At 36.9% G+C, this 23,618-nt stretch overlaps 1 protein-coding gene across 6 annotated transcripts in view; it reads left to right on the top strand.

Annotated features, from left to right (window-relative positions):
- CLCN3 (chloride channel, voltage-sensitive 3) overlaps window positions 1–16,482 on the top strand; it is a 107,438-nt gene extending 90,956 nt beyond the window's left edge. For 3 of the 6 annotated variants that reach the window (XM_011959627.1, XM_011959624.1, XM_011959626.1), the window contains 4 exons: window positions 2,206–2,604; window positions 8,407–8,623; window positions 13,066–13,141; window positions 15,177–16,482. In XM_011959627.1, coding sequence (XP_011815017.1) covers window positions 2,206–2,604; window positions 8,407–8,623; window positions 13,066–13,141; window positions 15,177–15,335 — 851 coding nt within the window. In that variant the 3' untranslated portion in view covers window positions 15,336–16,482. The remainder of the gene's footprint in view (window positions 1–2,205; window positions 2,605–8,406; window positions 8,624–13,065; window positions 13,142–15,176) is intronic. The other 3 variants (XM_011959630.1, XM_011959628.1, XM_011959629.1) reach the window with 1 other exon arrangement.
- The last annotated feature ends 7,136 nt before the right edge of the window (window positions 16,483–23,618 follow it).

Raw genomic sequence — 23,618 nt, 5'->3', positions numbered from 1 at the left:
TAAGTACAACATAAGCTTAATTTGAATCTTGACCAAAGAAGTCTTTGATTCTTTCATTGTTAAGGATCTTGGCTTACCTATAGCAACTATAGCTTGATACCTAAGATTAGCATTGCAACAGTTTCAGAGTAGCTTGACTTTGGTTCTGAAATGATTTACTGTTAACCTTAGTAACAGATGTGTTTACCCATGCTCCATCATCTAAGCTGTACATTATAAAATGAGAAAAGGTGGCTGTTCATTTTAATGAGAAGAAAAGCAAAACACTTACATTAAATACTTGAGTCTATTCAGTGTCTGTTGGGGCAGGAAAAAAATGGTTATTGCTTTTCATATTTAAAATGTCAGCTAAACTTTGGTTATAATGTTAAATAATAGTTGCCATTTTGACCAGTTTTGTTTAGTGAATAAAAATTATGTGATTATTGATCTTTTAAAATGTATTATCAATTAAAAGGGAAGGACAGAATCATTTTCACCGAATTAGCAAGTATTTATTAAGTGTCCACTTTTTTTTAGCATTATGCTAGATACAGTGAGTAATACAAAAAGAATATGGACCCAATCTCAATTGTAATCAAGTTGAGGAGACAAGATGAACACATAGTGAGGAATATTAACAAATATATACAAGGTTAAAAGAGTCCAAGTATGGTAGGAATATAGGGGAAGAAAGAGCTGAAGTACTTCAGGAAAAGTAGGCATGAGCTTTATTTGAAAGATTAGCAGAATTTAAGGAAAAGGTGACTTTGTTGAAGATTATAATGTGAAGACGAACTTGGATGGGAATAAATTTTGTATTCATAAGGCTTTGAAGAAATTGACTCTTAGTAGAGAGTACATTTTAGGTACTTTTGGGAAATGAAGTTGGATTGGTGAGAAGGAACAGATTATGAAAAGACAAGAAACCTGATTAATGTCAGGATGATTTTACATTTGAAGTTGGTCAGATTTGTGGCGGTCCTAGCTTTGTCATTTTTAGTTTGATGACTTTGAGAAAGTTCCTTCTTGAAGTTTTAATTTTCTGTATATAAAAAGGAATAACAGCTGGTGATCTGCTAGGATTGTTTTGAGGATTACATGAGATAAAATGCATGTATAGCGCCTGGTGAAATAAGTGCCTAGTTTGAAAAACAAGTCTTTGTAAACTGATTAGGACATGTGGTAATGGGGCCTGGAGTCAAGGAGGTCAGAGAAAATGGTATTGTAATTAAGGAATAGCCAGGCATGATGACACATGTGTGTAATGCCAGCTACTGGAGAGGCTGAGGTGGGAGGATCATGGGAGCCCAGGAGTTTGAGACCAACCTGGGCAACTGAGTGAGACCCCAAATCTTAAAAAATACAAAGTAAAAAAGGAATAAAGTCATGAGGGCTTGGACTGAGTTGATAACAGTGAGAATCCCTTAAGTAGTGTGAACACAGCTCACTGCGGCCTCAAGCCCCTGGCCCAAACGAGCCTCCCACCTCAGCGTCCAAGTAGCTGGGACTACAGACATAACACCAGCATGCCTGGCTACTTTTTTTAGTTTTTATTTTTGTAGAGCCAGGGTCTCACTGTATTGCCCAGGCTGATCTCAAACTCCTGGACTTAAGTGATCTTCCTGCCTTGGCCTCCCAAAGTGCTGAGATTACAGGCATGAGCCACTGCGCCTGGCCCAAATAGTTTTCTGTAGGTGGACATTACTTGCATCGTTCATGTAAATCAAAGGCATCAAAGTATTTTACTCTTTTTGAAAAAAAATTTAGAGGAGAAATTTATTATATTAACATTTTACCCATATATGAGTTTAATTTGTAGATTGTAGCAAAGAAAACCATGATATCCTTTACCAAATTCCTTAATAATTAGAATAGTAAGCTTGTATAAGGCTTAAATTATGTCTTTGTTATAGCAGTAAACCAAAATGGCAAAATTGTTTTAGTTGATAAGCCTTGATTTTTTAAAATGTGAAATAAACAGGTTTTTAAAATGTTATTTTAATAGTCTTCTCTGTTATAAACAAAGAAAATTGGTGTTTCTCTAGATTTTATTAAAAGTAGTGATTATTGTCCTAAAAGAGGAGTAGCAGTTTTAGATGATATGCTTTTCCCTGACTGAGTTATATTTGCCATTTGGTTTTAACTGCCTAGTGCAAAAATTCTAATAAAATGTAATGATGAGGATCCTGTCCTTCCTGACCAGTGGGTGCTTACTTTTTTCAGGTGGTGTGACAAGAATGACTGTCTCCCTGGTGGTTATTGTTTTTGAGCTTACTGGAGGCTTGGAATATATTGTTCCCCTTATGGCTGCAGTCATGACCAGTAAATGGGTTGGAGATGCCTTTGGCAGGGAAGGCATTTATGAAGCGCACATCCGATTAAATGGATACCCTTTCTTGGATGCAAAAGAAGAATTCACTCATACCACCCTGGCTGCTGACGTCATGAGACCTCGAAGGAACGATCCTCCCTTAGCTGTCCTGACACAGGACAATATGACAGTGGATGATATAGAAAACATGATTAATGAAACCAGCTACAATGGATTTCCTGTCATCATGTCAAAAGAATCTCAGAGATTAGTGGGATTTGCCCTCAGAAGAGATCTGACAATTGCAATAGGTACCCTTTCAAAAATATATATATGTATATATGAGATGGATTTCTGGAAGAAAGGAAAGCAATAAGCAGTAACATTTAATGGGTTGGATTTGTGGGGGCAAGGGATGTTATTTTATGTCCCTTAAAATCTTCTGTTCTTTAGGAAAGGAAGGTATGCTTCAGTGGATGGTTTTCTGCTAAATACAGTTTTATCTTTTGATCTGGCATTGTACCAGAAATTGGAGTCAGATTATTTTCCCACTCCGATAAGCCTTGATAGTTGATCTTGGTTATTCAAAATAGCATGTAAGACCTTGGCTAAATGCATTCAGTCAAATACATTCTTGTATTTAATAAAGTAGGCTTATTGGAATACAAGTTATTGAAAATCTCATCTTCATCAGTCTCTTTTATATTAGATTAACACTGTTTTGCTTTATCAGTCTTCGGAGTTAGGATTATAATATTAATTTATAATAAATAATTTAAAGTGACTATCACTGAGATTTTTATTTCTGATCAAATGCCAGGTTGAAAAAGTATAATATATCAGTCCTGTTGTGTTTTTTATGCAGACTTTCCTGAAAGTACTGGTTAAAGGTATTAGCCATAGTATGTTTCTTGGAGATAAACTTTCTACAGTTGTGTTTCTCTAAAATTTGTTTTTCTCTTTACCTTATAGTCTTGCAGTATTGATGAGGAGGCCATTAAGACTTAATTTTTTTTTTGGTGCAATCTTATATCTCTTCCTCCAACCGCTAAAAAAGTGACTGAGGATAGGTACATCAAGCCATTGCTTTGTTACTCCCCAGTTTTTAGTACTGGACCCTGAATGAAAGTGTCAAGCCTTTGGTCTGTCTGAAAGGTCATTCCTGTGAGCATATCATCTCCCTTCCAGCTTACCCCTGTGGCCATTGCAAAACGATTTAAAAATAATTTTTGTGCCATTTGAATGGCACACAACCAGACAGTGTATATGGGGGAGTGTTTCTCAAATCAAACTGGAAAGTCTTTAATTTGTAAGAACCATTAGGCAGAGAGAGAGAAAAGAAAGGAGAAGAAAAAAGGTCCTATAGAGAACAGCTTGTTCAGTTTGGTAACAGGCTACAGCTTTGGAAGGATTTTTCAAGGCCTAGCAATCCCATCATTCTAAATTTTACTTAGCTAATAATAGTAGTTGCCAGAGCTGATGACAAAGTATTTTGTCATGCTTGGCTCCATTCAAGCATTTTAGTTTTTTAGCCATTACCATGGCTAGATCTAGTCAGAGAATAATTTCATTGTTTAAGATTCCCATTCTCTAGTTTTTACTAGTAGCCAGTCAAAGAAAAGAAAAAGGAGGTCAGAATTTCGGTATTTACATAGAAATTTAGGGGGGAAAGGCCAGGTAGGTTTTTAAAAGTGTGGAAATTAAGAACTATTCATTATCCCACTGATTGTGTGGATGTAGTTTTTAAAGTTTCGTCACTGTCTTGAGAGAGAGAATATTGAGATAGGAGATAATGTTGGTTTAAGGGAATGAGGGTACTTTCTGTAGGTGAGGTGTCAAGCCATGTCATCAGAAATGTTAGTCACATGACTTTTTAAGCAAACCTTAAATGTTTTACCCATGTATGTTTTTGTAAAGTTTTAATTTTTAACTGTAATCTTTCCCAGTTTAATTTTTAACTGGGAAAAACAGGCCTGTATACTATGTTTTATATGTGTATATAAATTTAAAATTATGTATGTTTATATATAATTTTTATATGGGAGAGATATATATATCTTCTATATTAAAGTACATATCTATATGTGAAAATTATGTATGTAAATATTTTATATAATTATATATAAATTATATAATTATATAAATATTAACATAATTACATTATATATAGGTTATATATAGAAAACCTCACTGTACAGGTCTCTATATAAATTAAAATGTATGTATTATATATAGTTACAGAATATAATTTATATAATGATAAATACTTTATTGAAGGACAAAAAAATTTCCATGCTGTCTCATAAAATAAGATGGTTGAAATATGCTAAACTAGATCGATTCCCCTGTTTCATACTAAAGCAGAATGTTGTAAAATATTAAATCCAAATGAGATGTCTCAGATTACTTAGGGCCATTACAACAGGAATGTTGAGACTTTTAAAACAAATGTCTGAGACCGTGTGTGTTGGCTCCTCATGCCTGTGATAACAGCACTTTGGGAAGCTGAAGCAGGTGGATCACTTGGGGCCAGGAGTCTGAGACCAGCTTGACCAACGTGGTGAAATCCTATCTCTACTACTAAAATCCAAAAAAATACATGCGTGTGGTGGCGCATGCCTGTAATTCCAGCTACTTGGGAGGCTGAGGCAGGAGAATCACTTGAACCTGGGAGGCGGAGGTTGCAGTGAGCCAAGATCGCACCACTGCACTCCAGCCTGGGTGACAGAGCAAGACCCTGTCTCAAAAAAAAAAAAAAAAAAAAGCCTGAATTGTATCAGAAAATAAAAACTAATGTTGTTCTCCGTTTCAGAGACCCTTGAATAAACAGCACCAAAAATATTCTTTTAAAAATGAAGAAAATGAAAATTGTAATATTCTTTATTTCAAAGGCCCTTGAATGAATAGCATCAAAAATATTTTTAAATGGGAGGCCAGGGTGGGAGGTTTGTTTGGCACTAGGAGATCAAGCCCAGCTTGGGTAACATAGCAAGACCTCGGTCTCCACCAAAAAAAAAATTGGCTGAGTGTGGTGGTGCCACCTGTAGTCCTAGCTACCGGGAACGCTGATGCAGGAGGATCCCTGGGACCCTAGAGTCCAGAGTGAGACCCTGTCTCTAAAAACAAACAAACGAAAAAACTGTATTTATGTAAAAGTAATACTTGTTTTTTGCATTTTATTTACTTTTAATTGATAAAAATTGTATGTTTATGTCATGTATATATTGTGGAATGATTAAATCAGGCTAATTAACTCAGATTTTTTTTGTGTGGGGAGAGTATCTAAAATCCCTCTCCTTAACAATTTCCAAATGAAATGAAAGATTAAAAGTAATTTATTTTTTTGCAACAGCATCTCACCCTGTTTCTCAGGCCGGAATGCAGTGGCATGATCTTGGCTCACTTCAGCCTCGACTTCCCCAGCATCAGGTGATCCTCCCACTTCACTCTCCTGATTAGCTAGGACTACAAGCACGCACTACCATGACTGGCTGAATTTTGTATTTCTTGTATAGACAAGGTTTTGCCATGTTGCCCAGGCTGGTCTCAAGCTCCTGGGTTCAAACAATCCACCTGCCTCAGCCTCCTGAAGTGCTGGGATTACAAGTGTGAGCCACCACACCTGGCGAAAAGTGTTATTTTTTAAATGACAAATTTAAGTCAAGGAGATTGAATGTTCACTTCTGGTACTTTGTATATAGGAGAAACTTTCCATTAAATAATTTTTTAAAAATTTCTAAAATTATGTATTTTGTTATTAAATGTTTAAATCAGTATAATTTCACTGATGATATAATGTTTGTTATTTTGTCGGTGTTTAAGATTGATAATTGGGGTTAGTTTTAATTCAGAACGTTATTCTATTTAATATCACACTTAACATCTTTTTATTTTGTGTATCTATTAGTGAATTATTTTAGCTATAGTTATTAGTTTTTTAGAGATGAGGTCTTCTGTGTTGCCTAGGGTAGACTCGAACTCCTGGGCTTCAGCAATCCCCTCTCCTCAACCTCTGGAGCAGCTGGGATTACAGACGCGTGCCACTGTACCTGGCCTGCTGTAGTTATTTTAATTCTTTTGTCTTTCAACATTTATACTAGAGTTAGAAATGATTTACAAACCCCATTGTAGTTTTAGAGCATTCTGAATTTGACTGTATATTTCTTGTGACAACTAAAGTTGCATACAAAAATTATAGAGTTTTACTCCCCCATCCACATTTTATACTATTGATGTCACACTTTACATCTTATTTTGTGAATCCATTAATGATACTTCTAGTAGTTTTACACTCCACCATTCAGTTGTCAGACAGCATTCAGTTGTTAGTCAGATTGTTATGAGCTTAAAGCAACTTATTGGGTATTTTTCAAAAATCATTTATGTCAGTTGCTAATGGACTTCTTTTCTATGCCAGGATCTTTTTGTTTTTGAAACAGAGTTTCACTCTTGTTGCCCGGACTGGAGTGCAATGGCGTGGCCTCGGCTCGCTGCAACCTCCACCTCCCAGGTTCAAGCGATTCTCCTACCTCAGCTGGGATTACAGGCATGCACCACCATGCCAGCTAATTTTATATTTTTAGTAGGGACAGGGTTTCACCACGTTGGCCAGGCTGGTCTTGAACTCCTGAGCTCTGTTGATGCGCCCGCCTTGGCCTCCCAAAGTGCTGGGATTACAGGCGTGAGCTCCTGTGCCCGGCCTGATCATGCTTTTAAGGTGGTTGAGTAAGTACTAGTTGCTGGGGCTTTACTTAGTGCCTTCCTACTCAAATGTGTTAGAACATAGTTAAGAAGACTGTAGTGTTCAAAAGGAGTAAAAAGCAGTGCATTGTTTGCAGTAATATCTGCTTCTCAATTTAAGACTGATGCTTATTATGGCTTAAATAGTTTTGTAGTAAAATTTGTGTTCAAAATATAATTTTTCTTTTTGAGACAGAGTCTTGCTTTGTCACCCAGGCTGGAGTGCAGTGGCATGATCATGGCTCACTGCAGCCCTGAACTTCTGGGCTCAAGTGATCTTTCCACCTCAGCCTCCCAATTTGCTGGGATCACCATCATGCCTAGCTAATTTTTTTTTTTTTTGGTAGAAACAAGGTCTCTCTATGTTGCCTAGGCTGATCTTGAACTTTAGGGCTCATGTGATCCTCCTGCCTCGGCCTCCCAAAGTGTTAGGATTACAAGCTTGAGCCACCATGGCTGGCCAAAATATTTTCACTATAACAAATATCATATCTGTATATACTCAGTTTTAATACTAACTCAAAGTAGAAACGTAAAGCCGAATGACTATTTTATTTTCAGATTCTCTTCATTGAGTTTCCTTCTCTGTGTGGTGTGATCTCTGAACTTTTCTCCGTCTTTGCCACTTGTCTAGGACTTTCTTTTTTTTAATCACCAGTTTCATTCAGATTTTTTTTTTCTTTCTTTCAACGGTAGAGTGGAAGTAGGCAGCAGGACAGAAGAACTTGAAGCAGAGCACACTGGAGAGAAGTTAACAAAGCCTTTACAAAGAAAACAACCCCCCAAAATCAGTCTGTGTGCATTATGTGCATAATTGTAGTTTCATCTCATCTGTAATGTTCATGACTCTTCTAGAAAATTATACTTTAACATGAGAAAAGAAAAAGAACCAGCTAATTCATAGGGATGGAGGATGCAGCATAATCAAAGCAAGGATGAAACTCTTTAGTGCCACCTCCAGTGCAGATGAAGTAACATTCAGCAGAGGCAGGCTTCATTTGATGATGGATTCCTTTAATAAACTGCACTCAGAATTTGTGCAGGTTTTAAAATCCCATATTCCAAACCCACTTCCTTAGCCCCCAAGTTAGAAAACAGCTTCAGTAAAGAAAAGTGTACAATGATATAACTTTACCAAAAAATACTTTCTTTCCATGAAGATGATATATTATTGTTGACTTCTAATTCAATCAAATATAAAAAATTGCTAAGTGGCTTTTCAGTTGACTCCTTTCTTGGTTAAGGAGAAGATAGGAAAAAATGAAGCGATCAGAAGTCATAGGATACATTAGTTTCTTTTTATTGCTGAATAACCAGGTTGCCTACTTAAAAATCTATCAATTTTAAGGTGTTGGTCTCCTCTCTCTTTTCAGAAAGTGCCAGGAAAAAACAAGAAGGCATTGTTGGCAGTTCTCGGGTGTGTTTTGCACAGCACACCCCATCTCTTCCAGCAGAAAGTCCTCGGCCATTGAAGCTTCGAAGCATTCTTGACATGAGCCCTTTTACAGTGACAGACCACACCCCAATGGAGATTGTGGTGGATATTTTCCGAAAGCTGGGACTGAGGCAGTGCCTTGTAACTCACAATGGGTAAGTCTGGTACCACAGGAATCAGTTCACTTGCTAGAATGTAGGATTCTTTTTAGTGGAATCTATATAGTTATTAGGGGAGCATGTGAGTCAGCTCCCAGGTGGGAAAGTCTGTTGTATGGTATAGTCACAAATACAGGATCAATCAAATTTCACATTTACTATAGAATAAGAAAGATGTCATCTGCCTGCTCTTTGCCAAACAGTGACATTTGTAAATAATCCCTCGAAGTTGGAAAAGAGGTGCTGAAAGATCTCCAGCATGAAAGCATGTTGAGCTTGGAGTGCTTCTTTTCCTAGGGGAAGAGTGGACCTAAGTTGTATGGAGCACTGCAAAACCCTGTTTTATTTTTGTAAATGTTTCATTTTTAGTATATAAATTTCAAGTACAGTAAGTTTCTAGATATTTTGCTGTTTACTCTTTCAGCCAATATTTGATTTATCATGTAATGAAGGAAAGAATATATAGTTAAATGAAATTTGTAAATTAGCTAAAAATCTTTAACAAATGCTTTGTTTCCTTTTGTCTACCTTCTCTATACACAAATCTTTCATATTTATATAACTGCTAAAGACAAATGTGTTTAAAATGTATACATTGATAATTTATTTTTCCACCTTTTACACATGAACTGCCAGTGTTTCTCCATTGACAGGAATATAGGAAACAGACAGATGTCATGGGGGTTGTGGATACCTTAATGCGCAGAATTAATTTGGCAAATACACTACTTCATCACCACTGCTCTCTTTTCCTGGACCTCGGATCTGTTTCTCCACACTTCTTTCTTAGGACCCTTTATTTCCACCATATATTCTTTCTTGTTGAACTTAAGAACGTTGTTTTATCTGAAGGCAAATACCAGAAAGGCTAGAGACGAACAACAGAGGGTATTGGATTATGCATAAACTGAATGGCTAATCCTGAACAGCGTAAAGCTGGTTGAAATACTGAACACTTAGAGAATCATAGCAGTTTTTTTTTTTTAACATGTTGTAGAAAACACATTGGTGACAGAATACATGACTCCTGTCCAGAGAAAGGAGAAAAAAAGAACAGAAAAGGGAGGACATTTATTTATTGAACACCTTCGTATTTTCTCATTTAACTTTGCAGGACCTCTGCAAAGTAGATAGTTATATCCCTACTTTACAGATGTAGTAATTAAAGCTCAAAAAGCTTCAATAATTTGCCCGAAGTCATATGGTGAACAAGTCATGGTTCAAGGAATCAAACTGTCTTCCCAACTTTAAAACCCAGTCTCTTGCTACTGTTTTGCGCTGTAAGTGACTGATAGAAATTCTCTTTCTTTGTGATTTCTTAAACTACTAAAACATTTTCTTGGCCAATGTATTAGATTGGGTTAAGAATAGAAATATGAAATTAGAGAATTAGATCTATGTTTAGTGTTTTTCACTGTGCTAATTAAAATAACTTAAGGAATATGAAACAAATCATTAAAGAGATAAAGCCCTTAATTAAAGGCAGGGAGTTTAGAATTATTAAATACCACAGATACTGATTGGAGAAGAGATATATGTCATAAATTATTACTGTTACTATTTTTCTTTGTGTAATATTGTTTGAATAAATAATGGCACCAACTTCATTAAGTTTAAAAACTCAGTACTAAATGGGGTAACTTTTCATAAAGCTTTGCTGTCCTTGAGCCCTTTTATTTATTAAGTGGCTCAATTGGAACCTAAGCTGCGTTGTTACAAACTATTATTTGCTTCAAGTTGTTTTCTGTTCCTGGCATGGCTTTTTCTTTTGTGTACTAACAAATATAAATGTTATTCTATTGAGTTATGGTTAACTGTGATCACAGAACTTTTAGGGATTAATTTTCATATTTCAGTTTGTTGATTAATTCCCAGGTATTTGGCAGCATAGATATTAGAAAGGAAAATGTTTAAAAGAAAGTGTAAAAATAACAAAGTGTGTAGGGCGAGGGGTGGATAGCTAATTAAAATTTTGTCTGGTCCTGCCTGTCTATATGAAAGAAGGGGTTGGACTTTCTTCTAAGGGAATATATTTAATTGCTTTCATCATATTTTCCTTATTCTGTCTGTCAAGGAAAATAAATTGATACATCTATGGGAAGAAAAGAGATCATTTAGGGAAGTGACTCATGGGACTTTATTTTGTTTGAAGTGTGTTAAGAAATCGGGTGTTTTTTCTTACTTAAATTATTTAAAACCCAGAAAAGAAATGATTTATCTTCTGGTTTTTAATGGAGACCATGAAGTTCTGCATAGCTATCATTGATGTGTACTTCATACTGCATTTTAGAAGTGGAAAATAGTTATTTGAAGGAAGAGAAATAACAAATCTCCTTAGGTGCAAGGAGAAAAAGAATAGAGAGATGAAAAGGAAAGATGTTTGTAAATTATAAAAATTTAAATTAGCTATTGATTTTCTGCACTTTATTTTTTAACTTAGAATTTTTCAAAATCAGTTAATCTTGGTGGAATTAGCAGGATGTTAATAGGAGTGGCTGAGAAAAAAACATTTTGTGACTGTCTGAGTTTGGGAAGTATTGGATTAAATACAATTGAGGTTTCTTTGCTATGGAACTCCTCAGAACTTATAATATGTTGATATTCTTTGATTCCCAGATGCGGGCGTGGGTGTTTGAAAATGCAGCTATTTTTGGGTTGCAGGGAAGGATATAGAAGAACTCATGGGAATTGGTGTTTCTTGGAACATGCTTTGGAAATGCTGGGTTATGCCCTGTTAACTCTTACATCATTAGTTTTTAGCCCAAAAGGAAACAGCAAATAATTTTTTATATGAGCCACATTTTGCACTGATTTTCCTTCCAATCTGTAAAATTACTAAGTAGCACTCTGGACTTATGCTCGAATCACTCTTCTCCATTAATGTAGGTTTCTCCCTCTTTTAGGACTTTTACTTTATAAATACAGAGATTACTTTGTAAAATTCTACATTTGCCACTGGGCCCTTATACATTTGTAATTTTCCTCATAGTATATTTTGTGATTTGGTGGAGTTTACAATATAGATGATACTAACTGAAATTAATCATTCTGTATAATTGGATAGAAAAGCATGAGTAAGAATTAAATTGGTGTTATATTTAATTAATTGCCAAGATTTTCACATTTCCTGACTACAGCAGTAAAATAAAGTGAATTGATGGCTTAAAAGAAAGAAACCTCAAATGTTTAGTCGATGAAGAACATCTGTTGAATGAGTGAATGTTCATTTTATATAGTGCATTTTCTGAGCTTTTTTGGAGGGGGAAGTTGCTCCCATGCTCTGAGAATTTTTAAGGATCTATACGTTATTTTTAACGTAATAATGAGAAAACATGAGCAGAGAAGCCATTTCTGTCCTTCCCATTCTCTGCCCTCCTGCTCCCCCGCCTCCCACCCCCGCCGTCAAGCTAAGTAACTATTTTACACCTGGACATAGCTATAGGAACAGGCTACTTCGAAGTCTCCTGGTGACATCGTTCAAGTCTGAATGTTCAAAGGCTGTTTAACAGGGAGGTTGACTTAATGAGATCATCAGGGAAATGTCCAGTCATCCTGAAGGGTATTTTGGATGGGCTTCCAGAATTTAAAGATTAAAGTTTTTTTAAGGTTTTTTTTTTTTTTCACTGTTTATATTGCCACATTAGTTTCCATTATAAAACCAGTAACCATAATTTTATTTTAATTAGCAATCTTATTATTTTCACGTATCCTCATTATGAGAATTTATGTCCATTACTTTGCTTGATGTGATAACAATGACATGCTAAATGAGAAACAATTGTTATTTAGGGAAAAAATGCATAAAGTGAAAGTCCTTTTAATTCCTAATCATAAATACATTTTATTAGCTTGCTTTAAGAAGTGGTAGTCACAGCTCCTGAACATTAGGGAGTGCTTCTTTTGGTCAGCATTATTTATTCAGTGCACATTGCCTTTCATTTGAATTTGAAATTATAGTAAAATCCACGGGATTTTTAAAGTCTCCTCACAGCCTTTTCCTCCCTTTTTGTGAAGTTAGATCCAGATGATAGCCGCTGTGTTGTGACATCATAGAAATTAAAAAAATTTTTCCTCTGAGGAAAGAACATTGTAAATAAAACTGCATATCAGAGGTCTATAGCTATGTATCAATATTAAGTTTATTTTGTATTTTGCTTTGTAGTCATCTTCATTCCAAACTTTCATATTACTATTTTTAATTTAAAAAGAAAAATAACCCACTAATATTGAAGATTAATATTGTGTCATTTTTGAGAGTCAGTATAATTTATGCAAAAGGAACCTGGAACTTTAAATCATTTTGTTTTTATTTCCTAAGGTTCATGAGACTCATTCTTATGGTTCATGTTTTTATTTTTTCTCTCATTCTTTATCATTATGATTGGAACCTCTTTTAATTTAATTTCTCACACAGTTATTAGCATAATAATCTGTTTCAGGATTGTCTTGGGGATCATCACAAAGAAGAACATATTAGAGCATCTCGAGCAACTAAAGCAGCACGTCGAACCCTTGGTGATTAGATATATCAGATCTCCTCATTAGACACCTTAGAAGTCAGGAAGCATGAAACTTGTGAACTGTTGAGTTCTCTCTTTCCCAGATATCTGCTGAACCAAAATATCCTACTATGCTGCCAATTACATTTGTATCTGATAAAATATATCTGTAAGATAAATTTAGATATGTGTAAAATCCCATTTATAGAAAGTAAGCAAAAGTAACACCTCTCATCAAATCGTTCATTACAATTTCAGAACTGTAAACAGTTTGGTAGTGGAATAAGTGAATATTATTGGACATTCTTAAAGTGAATATGGCAAATCTGTCTACCTCAGTGGATACACCGGTCTCAGAAGACTCCTGACTGGTTAAAAATGTCTGACCCATCCCCCCAAGCCCTTTTTTTTTTTTTTTTTTAATGTTTTCTGATCTTGTGGTAGTCCTACGGTAAATATAAGCTCCTAAAGGATTTTAAAGGAGCTTAGCAATTAGAATTGCTTTCAGTTAAATTGATTTTGTAATGGGCACACTACCTAGAGTGTAATGTGTATCTTATTTGTGATCATAGCATTAGTTCTTTTTCTGCTATACCCTGCATATCTTCAAAGTCACAGTGTGTGTCCTGCCATCTCATTAGTGAATTGCACCTAGATTATGTGTGTGTCCCTTTTGTATGATGTTTCTAGAATGCTATAAGCAGCTTTTAGAGTCAAATGCATTCATTTTAACTGGCTTTATGTCCTAGTGGTTTCATGACTACAAATTTGAATTATCTTACTGCATAACATAAAAAATGTCTGGCTTTAGCAATTAATGCTTGAAATTATTTTGCCCTGCAATTGTCATACCTATATGAAACTTGTCCCAGTTTGCTTAATTGCACAACTGATTATGTATTCCTGTTGTATGCTAATATTTCACAAGTGTTTCATGCATCCTTTTTTTAAAAACTACTAACCAGAATATTATCGTAGCAACTCATTCATTCCGCTTTCTGCTTCACCTGTAATAATCTTTTAGGATTGCTTTCTGATTTTTCACCTATCTTTTAATGTAAGCATTAACAACTACGACTTTCATAAAAGCACTGTATCTTAACTTTTCTGGCCTAAATCAAAAAAAGGAAAACACTGATAAGTGTCCTAGAAACTTGGGTTCTTTTATAGCTTTGTTCTTGGGGCTCTGATGTTTGGGATTGATGTTCTGTGTTGACCATTTTATATACATTTTATCTCAATAGTATGTGCTTTCATGAAGATTCTGATACAAGTGGGCAATCCTTAAATTATCTTTGAAAAATTGGTTAATTTTGGTTAAAAAAAGGGAAAGTGGCCAGGCGCAGTGGCTTACACCTGTAATCCCAGCACTTTGGGAGGCCGAGCCGGGTGGATCACAAGGTCAGGAGTTCAAGACCAGTCTGGCCAACATGGTGAAACTCTGTCTTTACTGAAAATAAGCGGGGCATGGTGGCACATGCCTGTAATCCCAGCTACTTGGGAGGCTGAGGCAGGAGAATTGCTTGAACCGGGACCCAGGAGGCGGAGGTTGCAGTGAGCTGAGATTGTGCCACTGCACTCCAGCCTGGGCTACAGATTGAGACTCTGTCTCAGTAAGTAAGTAAGTAAGTAAGTAAATAGAGAAAGTATTGAGAGGATTTGGTCATCATTTTTGCTTTCTAAATGTGATGACAATCAATTTTCCTTCTCAAATGGGATCAGTATCATTTTGTATTCATACATCCATCCATTTTTTGTTACTTTTTTGTTGGCATACATTAATCAATATAGCTGTGCTTCATTGAGGCATGCAGTCCTCAGACTCTCAGTGGAAAGGCTGTCATACTATTAGTGACCATAGTAACTTTTTATACCAAAGGATGGTTGCTGGATAATTTTAATACCTTTACCAATAAAGTACTTTTTGGAAATACAAAATCAGGCTGCTTGCTTTGCTCTATTCCTGTCAACAAAATGGATTTAGCTATAGATTTAGCTTCTCCTTTTATTTTCCCTTTTATTTCATGGAAGTCTTCTGTTATTCCTTTCAGGCGCCTCCTTGGCATTATAACAAAAAAAGATATCCTCCGGCATATGGCCCAGACGGCAAACCAAGACCCCGCTTCAATAATGTTCAACTGAATCTCATAGATGAGGAGAGAGAAGAAACAGAAGAGGAAGTTTATTTGTTGAATAGCACAACTCTTTAACTCGAGGGAGTCGTCTACTTTTTTTTCCTCCTTTACAAAAAAAGAAAGGAAATATAAAAGCCGGGTTTTTGCAACGTGGTTTGCAAATAATGCTGGTGGAATGGAGGAGTTGTTTGGGGAGGGAAAGGAGAGAGAAGGAAAGGAGTGAGGTATTTCCCACCTAACAGAAAGCAGCCTATCAACTCCTATTGTTCTGCACTGGATGCATTCAGCTGAGGATGTGCCTGATAGTGCAGGCTTGCGCCTCAACAGAGATGACAGCAGAGTCCTCGAGCACCTGGCCTGTTGCTCCAACATTGCAAAGACACATTATCAGTCCCTATTTCTGGAGGGATTACTTTGAATTGAGCCATCTATAAAACTGCAAGGTCTTGCCCTTTTTTTAAATCAAAACTGTTCTGTTTAATTCATGAATTGTATAGTTAAGCATTACCTTTCTACATTCCAGAAGAGCCTTTATTTCTCTCTCTCTCTCTCCTGAGCTGTAACAAAGCCTCTTTAAATCGGTGTACCCTTTTGAAGCAGTCCTTTCTCATATTGAGATGTACTGTGATTTTACTGAGGTTTCATCACAAGAAGGGAGTGTTTCTTGTGCCATTAACCATGTAGTTTGTACCATCACTAAACGCTTGGAACAGTACACATGCACCACAACAAAGGTTGATCAAACAGGTAAAATCTCGAAGGAAGCGTGAACAAAGTCTCTCATTGTGTGCCATGTGGCTCAAAACTGAAAACAATGAAGCTTGGTTTTAAAGGATAAACAGTTTTCTTTTTTGTTTTCCTCTCAGACTTTATGGATAATGTGACCTGGTCTTATGCAAATTTTCTATTTCTAAAACTACTATGATATACAAGTGCTGTTCAGCATAATTAAACAAAATGCTGCTGCTTTGACAGTAAAGAGAAGGAAGTATTCTGTTTAGCTGTATCGGGTATTAATTGCATGTTAAAACACTGGAATTTTTAAAATTGAAATTAGATCAGTCATTCTTTTCTTTTCTCAAGATATCACATGGCTGACACTGAAGAAGAAATGTAATTCATAACTTGCACTAAATGTATATTTTTTTTCTTAAAAATACATTTAAAAATTTACCATTCTTATTTATATTTTTATGGATTAAAATTTATAAAATACAGATCAGTTAATATTGCACTTAAGTAATTTTACCTTTTTAATGTGATTTTTATAGAATAACTCAGACTTACAAATATGGAGATATGAACAAAGTTTACAGTGGGAACAAAGGTTTAAAAAGAGGTTGTGGTTCTCTCTCTGTGATCCAGTGTGTACATAAACCTTTCTCTGATCTTTCACTGCCATCCTCCGGATTATGTCTTCTGACCTGTCCATTTTGACCCATTAACTGGAAAGTTAAAAAACTACATTAACTGGAAAGTTGAAAAACTACATTAACTGGAAAACTGAAAAAACTACATTACTTTGGAGAATAAAACCAAAAGTTAGTGTTTACCTTCTTAAAAAAAAAAAAATCAAAAAATTTGAAAACAATAGAATTGCAAAGATAGCAGTTAAAATTTTAATATGAAAATAACCTTTGAATCTCGAGCTAGGTCACATCCATATTTGAAGTGGTCAATGATGGTTTGGACATTTTTTGCAGGATGAGTTAAAATGCACTGGAGTATATTTGGGATTTTTGTTTTTGGAATTGTCTGTTTTAATCACAGTCTTAATTCACAATTGGCAAAGGCAGTTTACTCAAAGGACTGGCCTAAATATTCGGTAATTATGCATTTTTGATAGGAAAATGAAGTTTTTGCAAGCAGACATTTTATTTTTGTCTTTTCTTTGGCTGGAGTGCAGTGGGGCATGGTCTTGGCTCACTGCAGGGTTGACCACCTGGGCTCAAGTGATCCTCCCGCCTCAGCCACCCAAGTAGCTGGGACTACAGGCATGCGCCACCATGCCCAGCTACTTTTTTTGTATTTTTAGTAGAGATGGGGTTTTGCCATGTTGCCCAGGCTGGTCTCAACTCCTCAGCTCAAGCAGTCCTCCTGCGTAAGCCTCCCAGAGTGGTGGAATTACAGGCTTGAGCCACTGCGCCTGGCTCAGACAGACATTTTCTGAAACACAACTGGCAATGAGCTGTTTTTACATTTTGAAAGTGATTCTTCACTTCCTAGTTCTTAATTATAATATACCTATTAAGATCTGTAAGGTCCTGAAGACTTATAAGATCATGAAGCCATATAATCATGAGGATTGAAAGTTGAGCAAAATTTTCAGGATTTTGGGAAACATCCTTAGCTGTGCTGTCTGCCTAAGATTAGTCCTTATTACTTCCCTCCTTTGATAGACTTCAAGTTTTCTTCATAGCCCTTTCAAAGTTTTTTGGGCCATCCAGACTAAAATCATTTCTACATGATGGTTCTGTATATCTCCAACTTGTCTTAAGTGTATTTGCCTCTGTGCAAGGTATTGCTAGACTATGAACTCCTCAGCATGGCTGCTGGATAACTTATTGTCTCGAGTTACAGGCCTTCAAAGGAGAAATGGTTTCTTTGCAGATAGCTTCATAAAACTTCACATGGAGTTTATTTTCCATATTTCTCTCTTTTATTTCTGCTCCTCCTTTCATTGCCCATCTTGCTTCAGAGACTGACATTTCAGAGTGGATATTAATTAAAGCATTAATTTTCTTTTTTGGTGTATTTCTATCCCTAGCGTGTCTTACTGCTAAAATACAGGAAAAGTGCCGTATTTTTAATGCATTCAGTGGTTTTCTTTGGTGTTATCTGTTCCATTTTCTTTTTCATGCATTGAGGTGTGTCTCCTTTTCAACCAAATGATGAAACAGTGGAGACCATGAAATTGTTGTGCCTGGCTAATTGGCAAATTAATTTACCAATATAATAAGTGTAGCGCCTTATTTGAATACCCTTTTTGAGAAGGTATGATGAGAATGGGCAAGGGTGTCAGCATCTCTTCTTCTTAATAGTTGTTTTCAGTTTTGGTTCACAAAGAATGCTTAGTTTGTTAATCTGTGATGTTACCTAGAGCTGTATTTATCTGTTTTTATTTATACTAGTGTAGTAAAGCTGCATATCATTACAGTAAAAATGATTACTGTGATGAGTTAATCAGAAAATCTATTAAAATCTATATGACAATGTGTGGTTTGGCCTTTAATTATATCTGTAACAGCCCTCCCTCTTCACTGCTGCCCTATGCAGTGTAGGCCGATACGCCTGGCACAGGGAGCCCCAAAAAGGTAATAATTATAATGCTTCTCTCAGGTTACAAAGCATTTCTACACTTTGCAAGCAATAGAAGTGTAGATAGATGCTGGATTGACAGCAGGATGTTCATACCACCAGCAGTGGTTTAGCGCCCCTGTTTGTCAGTGAAAGCTGCAGGTCTACAGAAAACTGATCATTTCAGCTCACTTTCAAAAGTGATTTTTTTTCTTTTTGCAAGAAAAATTATGCTATTTGCATGAAAAGAGGTAAAACGATTTATTTACACGTCTTTAAAAAATCACCTTGGACATTTGCTAATAGAACTGCCAAAAGAGGGTGGTAAGTAACAACCTTTGAGTAAGATGTGGTCTTTTACTATTAAGCTTTTAGTAAAAAGGAACACACTAAAAGTTCAGAGTAGATCATTTATATTCTCTGAGTATTTACTTAACAATTACTGGGCGCCAGGCACTATTCTATGTTCTTGAAGTTTTCATTCCAGCAGGAAGAGAAATCTAGAGTATGTCAGATGGTGATACATAGGGATTAGTTCAGCAATTTTTAAAAAATGATTTTTATGTGCTGCACACTGTTAAGAATATACGAAATCGGTCAAGAATCCTCACGGTAATAGTTTTTCTAATGGACAAAAAGTGAAGGTGTGTGCCTGTGTGCACCCACCCCGTTTTTATAGAGGGTGATCAGGGAAAGCCTCGGGGATAAGGAAGCATTTGAACAGAAACCTACAGAAAGTGAGAGAAGTACATTTATCTGCGAGAAAAAATGTAAGAAGAGAAAATGGAAAATGCTATATACAAAGGATTCTCCTGCCAGGTTCAAGGAACACTGAGTGGGTCACTAGCTGGAGAGGGATGAGAGGGAAGAAAGTGATAAGGAAAGAGGTTGAGGGTGTAGGTGTTTGATTTTTATTCTAAATAAAATGAGAAGCCAATGTGGCAGAAAAGTCACATAATCTGACTTAAAATGATCCCTCAGACTCCTTTGTTGGGAATAGACTATAAACGGTAGAGGTGGAAGCAGCTCTTGGAATAATTCAGGTGAGATATGGTAGAGATCTGAACCTGATTGAAGCTGGTGGAGGTGCTGAAAGTGGTTGGATTCTAGACATGCTGAAGGTAGAACAGGACTTGTGAATGGGTTGGATGTAGAGTGTGGTAAGTGAGGAGTCAAGGATGTCTGCAAAGTTTTTGGCTGAGTAATGACAGAACAATGGAATGACCACTGGCTGAGTTGGGAAAGACTTAAGAATAGATTGGGGCTGGGGTGTTGTGTGCAGAGAAATTTGGGTTTTAGACATTGTTTTAAGTGTCTTTTAGACTTCCAAGTGGGGGTATCACATAGGCATTAGCATGTATCAGACTCGAGTTCAGGAGAAAGGCCCAGCCTGAGAGCTACACGAGCGGCATCATCCTGAGACAGGAGAGTACCATGGATTGAGTGCAGACAGAGAAGAGGTACAAGGACTAAGCACTGAAGCATGCTTATGTTTAGATTTGGGGAGGTGAGCGAGGAAATGAGGGAGCCGCCAGTGAGGTTGGGTTGCGAGTAGTGACATTCAAAGAAGGGTATTCCACTGGTGGATTTATTTAAAAATAAGCTGGGTGTGGTAGCTCAGGCCTGTAAATCTAGCACTTCAGGAGGCCAAGGCTGGGCAGGATCATTTGAGCCTAGGAGTTCATGACTAGCCTGGGAAACACAGACCAGGTCTCTACAAAAAATTAAAAAATAAAAATGAGTTGGGCATGGTAGCACATGCCTGTAGTCCTGGCTACTTAGGAGGCTAAGGCAGGAGGATCGCTTGAGCCCAGGAGTTGGAGGCTGCAGTGAGCTATGATGGTCCTACTGCACTCCATCGTGGGCGACAGAGCAAGACCCTGTCTCAAGAAGGGTAGTCCCCTAAACCAAATGAATAATAGTTTCAAGGAGCGATAATTAACTGTCACGTGTTGCTGATAGGTGAAATAAATGAGGGCTCAAAATGCACCAATGTAGAGAGAACTGATAGCTTCCCCCAGAGCAGGTTCAGCACGATGGTGGCAAGCCAAAGCCTGAAAGCAGTGGGTCCAACAGAGATTGGAAGAAGAAGATGATTGCAATTCTTCCTGTGAGGTTTCCAGGAAAGTAATGCGTGATAGTTTTAAGATGCTGGATATTATAGCTTCTTCTGCTATTGATAGTTTGACAGGGAAAATTAATCTGAGAACAATCAGATTTTAAGATGCAGGAAATTATAGCCTTTCTGGTAATGATAGGAACGTTTGAGAGGAAAAATAGGCCCTTAAGCAAGCAAGGGAGGATGGGGTCTTGGACACACATTCAACCTTCATAGAAAGGAGGAAAGGCAGAGTATACGGGTTAGTTGGTAAGGCAGTGGGATTCTGTTGAAGTTATTTTGGTTGCTTCTATTTTCTCAGTGAAATACACTAAGGATGGGAGTTGGGTTTGGGGATTGAGAGATGAGAAAGTAGGATCGATGGGCATCCAGCGTGGCCAACGTGAGGTTAAAATAACACAAGCTGCCATGGTTGTGTTTTTTCTCCAGCCACCTGGTACTGAGCAGACTCTGGTAAGGAATAGGCAGTTTTTAAAGCCTGGCTTAAGGTTAACAGATACATACAACAAATGGAGAGAAGGGCAGTGGAGTGGAGGATGTAGGGAGTGATTGTAATGATGGGGAGTAGAATCTAAAGGCTCGGTAAAGAGAATCAGGAATGGAGTGGATGAAGAATGAAAACTGGTTACATTTGTGAACTGTAGGGGACTGTCGTGTTTAAAAAATTACTAGAGGGAAAGAGACGGAAGGATGAATGATGTTAAGACAGTAGGATGCTTGAGGTTGAGATTTGGGAGGTTTTCATTGGTAGTGAGAAGGTACTAGTTTCTAGTTTGTCAGTCAGTCCCTAATCTAGATCATTGAAAGAGTAAGTCGAGGTTAGAGTATTGTAGGGATCACCTACATATATATATATATATATACACACACATACGTACGTCGCCCAGGCTGGAGTGCAGTGGCACAATCTCGGCTCACTGTAACCTCTGCCTCCTGGGCTCAAGCAATCCTCCCACCTTAGCCTCCTGAGTAGCTGGGACCACAGGTGTGCACCACCATGCCTGGCTAATCTTTTGTATTTTTTGAAGAGACAGAGTTTCACCATGTTGCCCAAGCTGGTCTCGAAATCCTGGCCTTAAGCTATCTGCCCACCTTGGCCTCCCAAAGTGCTGGGATTACAGGTGTGAGCCACCATGTCCAGCCAGACATTAAAATTAATGATGACAGGAATAGTTTGGACAGAGTGCCATTAAGCTGGTAAGGTCAGTGTTTGAGGTAATGCAAAGGTCTTAGGACACCGCAGAGTAGTTTCTAGCAATCTGTTGTGTAGCTTTCATTTTTCCTTGGGTGTTACCATCCTACATACATGTTTGAGAGGTTATACAGAAACTCCATTATTGAACTCCGAGAGGTGAGCTTAGCTACATTTGAACTGGCAATGCTTTTCTGTTAAATCCTGATTGGATCAAAGTTCTTCATTCATGAAAGAGCCTAGGCAATTAGTGTTCTCAGAGAACAGAGGTATATAGATGCCATTTGGAAGCTACTATAGCCATTGAGTGACCAGATCCTAGGTACGTAATCTTTAGTAAACTAGGTTTAAGTGGACTACACCTTTAGTGAAGGAAAAAGATACGGTTTTGTATCTTCTGTAGGGAGCTTGCTCTTGAATGAAAAACGTTCAGTAGTTGGAAGATCAGTACCTCCTGAAAACAGGTTAGCAGCCCTCTGACACAACTGGCTGGAGTTTGAGACTGGAAATCCCCATTTCTTGTTACTGTCTTCAGGAAACCCCATTCACAACTGTATCATCTGAATTATAACCACCATATTCTTAGAGTTTATGTCTAATTTCTATCTTGGCTCTGATATGCCCAGCTTCCTGAAGATACACATTCATGTTAGGTTTCTGTGAGGAATGGATGAAAAGCCGATTCACCTTTTTTGTCCCCTTTCATTTGTTCCTTGATAAGAAATCCTTCTGGAATCCATATTGCTGACAAGGCATATTAAAAAAAAAATCTTACACACTACACAGTTGAGACTGTTGGATCACCAAGTGACAAAATTAATATTTCTAAACAAATATTTAATAGGATACAATATTTGTATAAATAAATAAATATTTAATAGGATAAAATATTTGGATATTTTTTAAGTGTGTTAACATTAGGGGCAGTATTTAGAAATACTTGAGCCCCTTGGAAACTAAAGAAATCTGAGGAAAAAAGCTCGAACTTCTAACATTTTATTTAAAATTTATGGCCTACAATTATTTAAGACCAGTGTGATTTGGTCATCTTTTCTAATAAAATATGTGTGAGCCAACTGTAACTGTAATGTTTTAATATAAAACAAGTTAATAGTTCAGATGGTTCCAGGGCCTGGAGCTACTTACCTAACTAAAATGGCAGTTCCTTCAAACCTGAGACCTCCCCATTAGAGCTGTAAAAGTTCCTGCGGTTATGAAAGGGAAGCTGAAGATCTTTTCAGTTTCATTTTGGTTAAGATATTATACAAAATATACCTACCTTGAAGAAAGCATCTTACCTGCCTCCAAAGGCAGCATGAGCCATTGGCAGAAAGGAACAGATTTTGGTTGTGGCAGAGATTTTTGACCCCAGAAGACTTTTTGTCTGAGAAGTCAAGAATCTTTAACTCCCAGGCATCAGTTTCCCAGCTCTTGCCAGTTTGATTCTATCTGGCACTTAAGAACATGTGACAGGGTCATTTTATTCAGTAAGTGCAATTCCAAAGGTTTGCGTTACTGAGGGGGATATACATCCATAAAATATATGCCCTTAAGAAGCCTGCAGCCTAACTGGGGAGATGAGGAATGCTACTTATATTTAAAATTCTAAGTGTTGTCTTTTAATAGTCTACTCATACCCTTATATAAAAAAGAGTTAAGTACCTCAAATATATTTTAAGGGGACAGCCGACAGTAAGAACTTTGGAGAACTACTGGCTAGGCAAGAAGTTATTTGAGTAAATCATGTCAA

The sequence above is a fragment of the Colobus angolensis genome, unplaced genomic scaffold (assembly GCF_000951035.1).
Source record: "Colobus angolensis palliatus isolate OR3802 unplaced genomic scaffold, Cang.pa_1.0 Scaffold5, whole genome shotgun sequence".
NCBI lineage: Eukaryota > Metazoa > Chordata > Mammalia > Primates > Cercopithecidae > Colobus > Colobus angolensis.
The sequence above is the reverse complement of the archived record's forward strand: the minus strand, read 5'-3'. Positions and strand labels throughout refer to the sequence as shown.